This window comes from Homarus americanus, unplaced genomic scaffold, assembly GCF_018991925.1.
Source record: "Homarus americanus isolate GMGI-L3 unplaced genomic scaffold, GMGI_Hamer_2.0 scaffold23578, whole genome shotgun sequence".
NCBI classification, from domain to species: Eukaryota; Metazoa; Arthropoda; class Malacostraca; order Decapoda; family Nephropidae; genus Homarus; species Homarus americanus.
In genome coordinates this window covers 4,329,314-4,340,633 of record NW_024733231.1, presented here as the reverse complement: position 1 = coordinate 4,340,633, position 11,320 = coordinate 4,329,314, and the positions used below count along the sequence as shown (strand labels likewise).

General features: G+C 38.3%; 1 protein-coding gene across 1 annotated transcript; it reads right to left on the bottom strand.

Moving 5' to 3' along the window:
- Positions 1–7,278: 7,278 nt before the first annotated feature.
- Positions 7,279–9,944, bottom strand: LOC121869575. Its single transcript, XM_042371001.1, has 3 exons — positions 9,338–9,944; positions 8,734–8,862; positions 7,279–7,495 (listed from the first exon to the last, which is right to left on the bottom strand). Exons 1-3 carry the CDS (start codon positions 9,826–9,828, stop codon positions 7,294–7,296), a joined length of 822 nt encoding a protein of 273 aa, XP_042226935.1. The 5' UTR covers positions 9,829–9,944; the 3' UTR covers positions 7,279–7,293.
- Between the last annotated feature and the right edge of the window lie 1,376 nt (positions 9,945–11,320).

Below are 11,320 nucleotides of genomic sequence, written 5' to 3'. Positions count from 1 at the left end.
TCCTGTAGGGGGAGAACTTTTAATACTGTACACTCTTCAATATATTACCAGCCTACCTGTTACAATAATGGCTGCTGTGAACCTCCTATGCTTGTCTTCTTTTATATTTATTATTTTTATTTCTGTCTGAGATTATTTTTACTTTTCCTAAATAATTCCCAATCACTGATCACGAAAAATAATATCAATGAGGTACATTAACATCTTTGACAGATGTTACAGAGATTATGGCATTATTAGCAGGATAACTCATTAATATTGTGATAATCTCCTTAATGAGCACTAAAGAGGTACAGAAGACCATGATGAACACATGAGTTCATAGGAAAAATAGTCTGACTGAATAAGACTTGGTTACACTGTACAGAAGGTCACGGAACAGTACCTGTGTTGGAGTGTAGTGTGGAGGTGCGACGGGGGCAGCTTCCTCACCGGGCGGTCCCGACTAAGCATGGGACATATACACCTCCTTTCTTATGCTCCTATTATACAACCCATACACAATGGGATAGAATACACTAGCTGTGAAGAGCAGCATTGTTGATGTTACCTGATAATAAAAGGCATTATATCACTTTAGAGTTGAGTTACAGCACATCAAATGATACAATAGTCATTCTCTTACTGATAATCAACAAATAGATAACTGTCCCTAACATAAAGACTTAACCCCAATTATAACTATTAAGACCAGGGATTTCCATGACAATTTTTAACACAGCTGCCACAATTTAATTCTCGACCATTAAGTTACAGCTTGAGGCTCGCAAGTTAAACAAGTTGGACCATAAAGCTACAGAGCTCAAGTGTCAAAATTGTGGCAGATGTACAGGAACCTTCTACGAGAGGTTAGATAAGCATCACTGTCCAATCAATTTACTGGTGCTTATCCTTCCCTATGATTTAAGTTATATTCATGGGTTATGTACTGTGGAGCCTATCTGCATTATATTAGGGTATGTATGTAACACTATACAAAATAGTAGTATACAGTAAAACCTTCACCTAACAAACTATATAGAGATGAAAGTCCATTATATCGAGGATACGTTAGGATAAACCCCATCTAACGATCTATATAGAGATGAAAGTCCATTATAGCGAGGTTAAGTTAGCTGTAAACCCCAAAGTAATGGATTATATGGAGAGAGAAGTCCGTTATATGTAAGCTTCACCGTACAGTACAAGGCAGTGAGGAAGCAACACTCACCGTAACCCAGTGAGGGCGAGAGAGGGCGCTCCGGGCCTAACACAGCCTCTGCTATAGCCACGGCAGAGTAAGGGGCCCAGGTGAATACATGTGTCCCAACCACCACACACACTGTCCTGTAAGAAGGGAACAAATGTGTGGTTAAGTCATTAATGATATATTGTATAGGTATTGTTTAAAAGAGGAGAGATATGGTACTAAATAATCTCCTTCTGTGTTAAAATAAAAGTTAAAGGCACTGGCACTTGTTCCATTAACAAAAGAACTTGATGGACCTATCACTTGTTCCATTAAAAATCCCAGCTTAATGGTACTAGCACTTGTTCCATTAAAGCAGGTGTTGGGAGATTGGCACAATGTTTTAATGATGCAGTCATTGTATGATACTGTACTGTAATTTTATGGAGTATTTATTATTATTATTATTATTATTATTATTATTATTATTATTATTATTATTATTATTATTATTATTATTATTATTATTATCATCATCATCATCATCATATCATTATTATAAGGAAGTGTTCAAATGAGTCGAAAACAAATACTACTGACAATCCCATCTAAATATTGTCATAGTCTATCCACTCTCACCCAACGATCTGTCACAACTCTTCACCACTCACTCTGTCCTTCACACTATCTGTATTCAATCTCTATTTTACTTACTAAATAACAAAATAAAGACAATAATCGTTATATGTGTACTTTAATTAAACGAATACCTTAAATACAGTCTATTACCAATTGAGAGGTGTGGAAATGTGAGTGAGAATGCCATCACTGTAACTTGTGTTGTGTAGTGAGCCTTGAGAACATCTGTCATAAGTACTGAGTTTATACAGAATTATTATCTGATTCAATTTATTTATATTAATAATTTTTATTGTTGTTTCCACTTAGGTTTGAAATTAATAATGATCAAAATAAACCAATAATTTGAGGTAACTTATGCCAGATGCTGCCTGTTGTTACAATGGGCAAATAGCCATAATATCAACAACTACCCGTACTGTACTATAAACTATAGCATGAATAAATAAAACAGGTTTTATGAATAATACCTGTGATTATTTATCCAAGTCTCTTATCATTCATCAATTAAATGTACGTGTCTCCATGTTGCTGTCAATGTGCTGTGGTATCTGCAGGTGGTCTATTCCTACCCCAGATTATATTCTTCCACATGAATTAATTTATATTCCAGGATTACCATAACCACCTCAATCAAATTACATAAAGATAAAACACTAACTACCTATATATTATTCAATAATTATGTAATGTCACCTTAATACATAAAATAAATTAACAAATATTGATAGTAAATAGCAATAAATAAGCCTTTATGTACAGTACAGGTGTCCCTTGATTTACAATAAGATTATCTTCCTGAGGAGTTGTCTAAGTGTGGAACCAAAGTCCTTACACTACAAGTTCAAGATATTGTACTTTCTTATGTTCAAGAGGATTTTTTCCCTAATGCATTATGTGTGGTACAGGTATAAAAAAAATGGTGGGTATCAGTATATGTGCAAACTTTAGCAGAGTATAAGTGAAATTTGGGTACTAAAAGTTAACATTGTACAGTCAGTCCCCAAGTGATGAATGGATCATGTTCCTGGACCCTGTTTGTAAGTTGATCTGTTCATAAGTTGGAACAGTGTTAATTACATAGGTTACGTTAGCTTAACTCACAACCCTGCCCATATAAAATAACAATTATATCCCTTATATAACAAATAATATAAATACTGTGAATAAAGGGATATTAAACAATAAAAAGTAGTGTAACATGGGATTTTTCTTAAAAGATATTGGCAATGAATATATTGGGGTCCCGTTCGTAAGTCGGGCATTTGTAACTCGGGGTCTGTCTGTATGTGCAAATTTGGCTCTTAAAAAGCTGTCATAAACAAAGAAAACCTGTAATCGATTTTTTTTCATATAAAATCATTAATATATTTTTTAAAGAATTAAAGTCACTCACTCAAACATGTTAAACTCTCAGAAGACTGCTGATGGACATCTTTAGACTGACTTTACATGTTTTGTGTACTAATAATCTACAGAAATCTATATATTTAGTGACCAATGTGAGAACAAATACCCAGTACATAAAGAGATTTTGTATTAACTCACCTGAAACCCTTAGCTGGTGAAGCCTCCCAGCTCCAGGAAGGTTTACGGGTTCCTAAACTTAATTTCTTCCTTATTGTTGACGGTCTCATCGAGATATTGCTTCTGTCATTGAGACGGTCAAAGGAAGGCCATGGTTAAATAAATGGTAGAGTTAATTCGTTGTACAATCTATAGTTGGACAAAAAAAAAAAAGTTTACTTTCCCAGGAAACAAAACTTTAAAATATATTTTTTATGCCATACACATGAGCCATGCAAAAAAATTTATGCTTCTTTTTTGCTAGGTAAGCAAAGTACAGTAAGCCCACACTATATCTTGGTAATGTATCCCAACAGTTGCCACAAAACAGTCACATTACTCACATTACAGTCAACACCACCTCCACCTCTGAACACTATTGTCAGCAAACAATTGAAAGCTAGAAATGCTGTGTTGGCCATAGCAGGAGCATGCTCCTTGTCATCCACTACCAAACTGGTGAACAGGAGGTAAGAAAAGATATTTTGACAACCTGAGGTGAGGCAGCAAAGGAAACAAATGGCAGCAGACCCAAGAAAACAAAGCAGAAGATACAGACTTTGGGGGCGACTCTTCCTGTTATTACAAATCACTCCACAGGTCGGAGGGAGTAACAAAATGGGACGTAATGTACTACACACAAAACACCACCCACACTGTCTCACACACAATCTCTGCTCTCCTCCCATAAAGGTAGAATGTTATTTTTTAAGTACACCATTCAGTGACTTTCTTACATCCTCAGTTATGAGGATTATTCACAATGAAAGTCTTTTTGATTTGTTTATCTACTTCATCACTGTCAATCAGCCAACTGATTTACTGTTGGCAAAACATATAAGCATTTGTACCTAAATCACCTGAACATGTGCCAGTGTTGGTATAGACCAGACTTAATGAGCTCACATTTGGTGCTGTTGCAACATTCTCTGGCAGACTACCCAAGAGTTCCATATAAGCTAACAGCAACCAAGTTAGCTGTAACAGTTTTCTATGTTGTTAGCTTCCTTAACTTGAGGCTGTGACCCCAAGATATGATAGTTCCAAATATGCACATTTGACCAAGTAATTCCCTTTAAGTTGATCATAAACCCTTATTAAATTATCCCTTGCCCTACTGTGGTATAAACTTGGCTATTGTAAATGTTTTAGAGTCTCTTGGTAAGTGAGGTGTGGAAGTGCTGGCACCAGTTTGCAGAGTGTTCCCTAAACCTTTCTTCCAGAGCTCCTGGACCCAATCACAGTTTAGTTCTGGCCTGTATGTCTTATTGTTTCCAACAATTAATTCATATGACTGCATTTATTAATTTTCATTGGCAAATACAGTACCATACAGTCATTAAATTCAACTTAATAAAGACAAAACATCTTTCTTTCAGCTGTAAAGTACAGTACTGTATTGAGTACAGAATTTAGAAACATGTAATCTTAATAAATGAGAAAGTTTCAAGAACAAGATTTATTGTGTTCTTAAGTATGTAGACTTTATATCTGTGTTGGAGTTTAATTAGAAAAATACTAACTATTACTGCACTTTTCAGAAAATACCCTTATACTAAAAGCACTCTACTCCCTATAGTGAGGGCCAGCTAGAGATAATAATTCAATCACCACTGCAATGTAAAAACAAGTTCCCTAAGAGTGATATAGTGAGGGTTTACTGTCACGTAAGATACACTTGTGCTCTCAGAAAAGTTAAGCAATACATAGCAAGCATCTCATACCTCACTAGGGGAACTGAGCACAGTAAATATATTTCTATCAAACAAGACTCAAACAGTAGAAGACGGTGTGTCTATAAAAGATTTAAACAACTCCATAACATTTCAGTAAATCAAGAACAAAATAAACAAGTTGCAGCAAATCAGAACTTAATGTGTCAGTTGTTTGTGTAACCTCTTAATTTATTGCTGGTGATACTCTGTCATCACCCGTGTCCATCTCTGATGACTGTGACAACTGCAGCCATCAATCTGAGTTTTTAGTCCAATAAAGTTTTGTCAACTTTATGGAGAAAACAAAGTCCCTGGCAGATTTCTTTGGTCTGCTGGGAACTGCATGTTTATTATGTTATTGATTGGTGAGAAGATAAACGTTTGAATCTTTTATGGACACCAAGTACAGTATCTAATCAATATACAAGAAAAGATCTCCAAAAGCATAATTATGGTGCCTCATGTGCCAATAAGCTACAAAGTGTCCATCTCCTATTAGCACAATAAGAGTCAAGCATTAATAGATCTATTTCTTGTTACAACATGACATATAGTATATTTATCATAATCTACAAGGAAAATTACTTGCAGCTCACACAAAAATGCACACATCAGCTGACTGACATGCCACAAACTCGTATTTGTTACAATTACTCTTTTAGGCTTACCTGGCAGAAGGAGAGTGACCTCCCACAATAAATTTCCTCTTGGGAACATGGGATGTGGTGCCAGGTTCACTGATCTGCAACACATGGCACACTCATCCTCAACTCACACCACATACAAAACAAATTACTAACAATTACCAGCTGCCACACACAATAAGACACGAGGAACAAACACCCAACAATAACGCACATACCCTGTTCATGCCAGAGATGCTACGGCTGCGGCAGGGCTGACCTACGAGAACATCCAGGGTATCGGGCAAGCACTCTTCATCTGGTGAGGCCCTGAACCATTCCTCACCGGGAGACTTGATGTGTTCCCCAGTGTTGGCCCTGAACCATTTCCCAATGGAACACTTGATTCATTTACCAGCAGATGACCTTCATATACTCGGGTGGAACACCCGATCCATTTCCCAGCAGATGACTCAACCTACACTCTGGTGGAACACCTGATCCATTCTCCAAGGGAGGCTCCAAACTGTCTTGGAGCACAGGACCATCAAGACAGATGGATGAAGGGTCTGGAGTGATTGGTGGAGAGGAGGATCCAAGTACCGTTCCTACATGAATTCTTCGGCATTTTGTACGTTACACCTGCAAAAGAAGATGACATACACTAACAACAAAGTACTTCAGGGATGTTAAAGATAATCAATTTGATTCACAGCAGAAAAGGATCAAGTGAGAAGAACAATGAGTGATGGTTACACCGAGGTCTTTTCCAACACAGGGGTTAGGCTCCATGAAAACAGTATTTGCCAAAACTATTGTTTTTGGGAAAGTAGGTTTAGTGGAACCTGGCTGAGGAAGACAACATATTCTAATGTAATAAAAATATAGCAAGTATTTTTTTAATGTACTATCCAAAGAAGTGATGTTGTGCTTATGGTGATGATGAACTTGGGGGCAAAGTTAATGGCTTGAGGTCTCATCTGCCTCAGTTCACTTGGTCATTGATCCTGGGAACTTGAAACCCTTCGTACCACTTACAGGCATGTTAGCCTTTACACTGGTAAGTATATCTTCCTTACTCAAATGATTTGTATGTATTATTTGTATGGTGGACTTGTCCACATTGTATTCCTTGCTGTGAGCTGCCACACTGACATCTGCATGGAGCTTGTTTAAAATAATTATTTTCTCTGCTAGTGTCATAATCTTCCTTTCTTCGCTTGCCTGCACCATTACTTGAAAAGAACTGTAGAGTCTTTATATTTCAGTGTTGTACTGCAGTGAAGGGCACTCGGGAAAATAGCAACATACTGTACAGTAGTTCCTGGACAGGAAAAGTGGGCAGATGGACACAACCTTGCTGTGGTGTGAGGCAGACTGAGGGGTAATGGGCACCAGCAACTAGTGAGAAACATCATGGCTAGTGTTTGTGTGCTGTGCTTGGCCAGTTGTCCAGAAAACTACATCAACCACTGCATTTTATTTAGTGTACAGTATACAGTAATCACATCTGTGTTGTGTAAACCCATGTTGGATGAGACCTTGATGTAGACAGTACTGTGTATGAAGGAATAGTACCGACTCATAAAATTTGATAAAGGTGACACTGTATTTCCAATGCCAACCATGACGAAATAAGGAAACTAACCTGAAGAATAAAATAGTAGCAGACAAGCATAATAATGACAGGAGTGAGAAAAACAGTGATGACCCAGACAGCGGTGTATGAGGGGGAGCTGCTCCACGCCACCCCACACCGTCCCTCAGGTCCTCGATGCTCATACCTGCCAACACAAGAACGGAGGATTGACTTCTGTCCTTCCACTTTACGACAGAAAGTGACCTGTAATTTAACAAGCTTATTAATCCTTGGGACAGAATACAGTGTAATTGCCCTTCCAGTCAAAATCGGATCTTACAATTCTAAAAGAATACCCGTACTGTAGTGTGTAGCTAAGACGTAAAGCTACATGGCAGAACAAACACCATGTATAAGTTCCAAAACCTCAAGTAACACTCAGCTGTCCTTAATGTATAAACAGGCAGCGAGAACACACACTCCAAAAAGGATCTTTTCAAAGGGGTGAAGGACAGTCGTGAGATCTGGGGACTTGACCCCCTATACTTTATGGCTAAAGTGTCACGCTATTCCATTTCTTTAACCACTTATCAGCTTATTAGCCATTTGGGCGGTTGGTCTATCATGGTTATAAAATACGTTTCAAAAACTTACAAATGAAATTAATTGTGATGTCTATTGAGAGTAACATGGCATATAGATGATATAATGAATCACTTGTGGTCCTCCTCAAGACCCCAAAACAAGAAATATCCCCACAAGAATATCCTTAGATACTGTATTTTTCAACTGTATAGGAAATAGATCGACTAATCCCTACCATCCCCTAGATACAGTGGTTGACAATACAGTACACTATGTCATCACCCACCTCATGGCACACAGCTACAGTATAAATAAACAGCTATATTGTCCCATTGGAACCTGAAGACCTCCTAATGTATGTGGCTGTGTTGTGTCATTTAGGTGAGCGCAGTAATGTTACATTACAACACAGTACGGGTATCTTACTCTTACTATTAATAATGATATAACAGGTGAAGATTGTAACAGGAAATAGGGACACCTGATTAAGACTTGTGGATGGGGGGAAATATGGGAAAATCCTCAAGATCTAGTTAGAGATTATAACATTCTTCATATCTGGATTTAATGGAATGCTGACCACACCTGCTTACTGTATTGATAATATCTAAATCAAAATCACAACTTCTCACAGAACACAATCATGATGAATAATTAAAATAAAGACAAGTTGAGAAATAGTTAAAAAATGAATGGCAAGATCTGCCACGTGTGGATGAATGACGTCTATACACTTTAACAATATTATATCAAAGTTACTTCACACTTGGGGAATCTCGACACAAAAGAACATTAACAGTTCACAAGAATAATGATGATTCTTAACTTAAATGACAAGAAAAATAAAAAGTTATGTACCTGGCCCATCCCAGGAGAGGCGGAAGGGCTGTTAGCAGTGCCTGTACCCAACACCAGGCCAGCATCAGCAAACACCTATTACCAGTCACCATCAGCCCGTACACCATTGGTCGAACGATGGCCAAGTACCTGTGATAACAAGGACAACTTAAAACAATAGAAATTTATCATGTTCCTAGTGTCCATGTTGCATAAAGTACCATTAATTGCTGTACTGCCTTTCCATAAATACAAGATGAATTTGCAAACTTTAGTATGACTGCAGTGTATATTACCTGCTCACACATGCATACTTGAAATACCCACATATGTATACTTGAAATACCCACACATGCATCCTTGAAATACCCACACATGCATACTTAAAATACCCACACGTGCATACTTAAAACACCCACACACATTCTAATCAAGAAATAGCGACGTCCCTTTCCTCAACTTATACACTGTCCTGAATTGAATAAAATAATACAGTACAGCCTATGAGAGTAAATTAACAATATGATTTATGAATGTAGAACAGCCAGCTACTCAATACAGTAACATCACAATATAAGAAAAACTTCAATATTATACTTTCTGATACAAAGACCTGCTCACCCACCTGTCTAAAGCAATGATGGCTACTGTGATGGCCGACCCAGCAGTGACCAAGTTGATGAAGAAGGCTGCTCCCTGACACAACGCATCTGAACCAGGCCATTCTCCAGCCTCCCAACCTTCTTCTTCCTCCTGCTCCTGACCTTGTAGTTGATAAAGCTCCTGACGTCTGCTGACATTCTCCTCCTGTTCCTTAGTCTCTTCTATGATCTCTGTTTCCTCCTTAATCTGAGAAACATTATCCTCTGTTTCTTTCCTCTCACCATCTTGCATCTTGAGACTATTGTTATGTGACTTATCTTTCTGGTAGAGTTGATTGGAGTTTTCTTGTAGATTTGAGTCACGTACATTGAGGTAGTGCTGGGTGGTGGATAAATCAGAAGCATCGAGATCTTTTGACGCGTTACTGTGGTGGTGTGTGAGGCGGGGTAAGGGCGGCTGCTGCTGGAGGAGCGTGTTGGTGGTGTTGGAACCCATCATGAGCGACGCCACCATCCCAGGAAGCAGACCACCGCCAACACCAGGTTACTCGCCGCAGCTCAGCACCAGTCTGCAACACGACGCCAGATTTTAGTCATCGCGCGCCAACCTCTCGTTAAATCACAAGGGTAGAACTTCCATCAATAAAATTGGTATTATTTTAGTTTCAGCCATCCCTATATTTAGACATCCAACCTAACGTAACTAATTCCCAAGATGAAAACGAAAATAATACCCAAACAGATTAATGGTGACAGTATTCAGAGAAGGCATTTAAAAGATATAACATACAGTACTCACCCACAAGTCCTGTTGCCTCTCTAGCTGTTTCAGGAATGATAAACAGAATCGTGAACCCGAAGCAGTCCATAGATGCTTCTGATTCACGACTCTGAATCTCAGTTCATAGTTCAAGAGAGGGCACACGACTTTTGTGGGTGTTTGTACCTGTAATTTATTTTTTTTTGTGGATCACCTGTAGATTAGGAACTCCAGCTTATTTCACCAGATGATTAACCACCCTAACACTACCTGGGGGAGGGGGGTAGGTCAGGTTAGTATTGCAATATTTGAATACATTACCCAGGTGATTTATATTATACATCTGCAATAACAACAGATATAAAATTAACTACAACAACAATAATAATAATAATAATAATAATAATAATAATAATAATAATAATAATAATAATAATACATTTTTAACCAGAACGGAAGTGAAAGGACATATGTTAAAGTAATTTACCTTCCCTCCACCCTTCAGGCACACAGTGAGTGAAGTAGGTTCCCACACCCCTGTAGGCTCGGTAGTGTGGATGATGGATACAGCCAAGGGGTCTTACCTGAGGTAGATGAGGAAATGGGGACCACTTGGGAATCACTTGGGTTTAAAGACCACCCCCCGCCACCACCCCTTCCATTGTGCAGTCATATTTCAAGACTCACAGACCCCCCACCCTCCTCCCTCCATCTTACAATACTTATTAATAAAAAAGTAATGAAAAGTAACGAAATTAAAAGACCTTTACAAATATTTCTGCTTCAAGTATCATAAAGTTTCCCCCAAGGCTCCTTACTGCATGACGCCATTACCTGTTGCTGATGATAAGATACAGCATGTCTGTTTTCCGGTTTGGTAAGTGTAGAGCGTCAGGGGGTAACAGGTTGGAACACACACACACACACACACACAAGTAATACCAATCATAAAATCCTGAAGGTATGTTACGATAGAGTCTCGTGAGGTGAACAATTGATAATCTTCCTGACCCGACCACTGTACTAACACAACCTGTAAACAGACTCCTGAATGGTCCTTACCTACACTACAACACACAGATACACAATAACTAAATAAAAATATCATCTACAGTATCGACCAAATCCGCCTCAAATAGTCACCCACAAAAACATTTCCTATTATGTTATTTCACCACAGTCTAGCGAGTTACTTTCAACAGTCCTCGGGGCCATACCTTGGGCAGGCCTGAAACATAACACACCA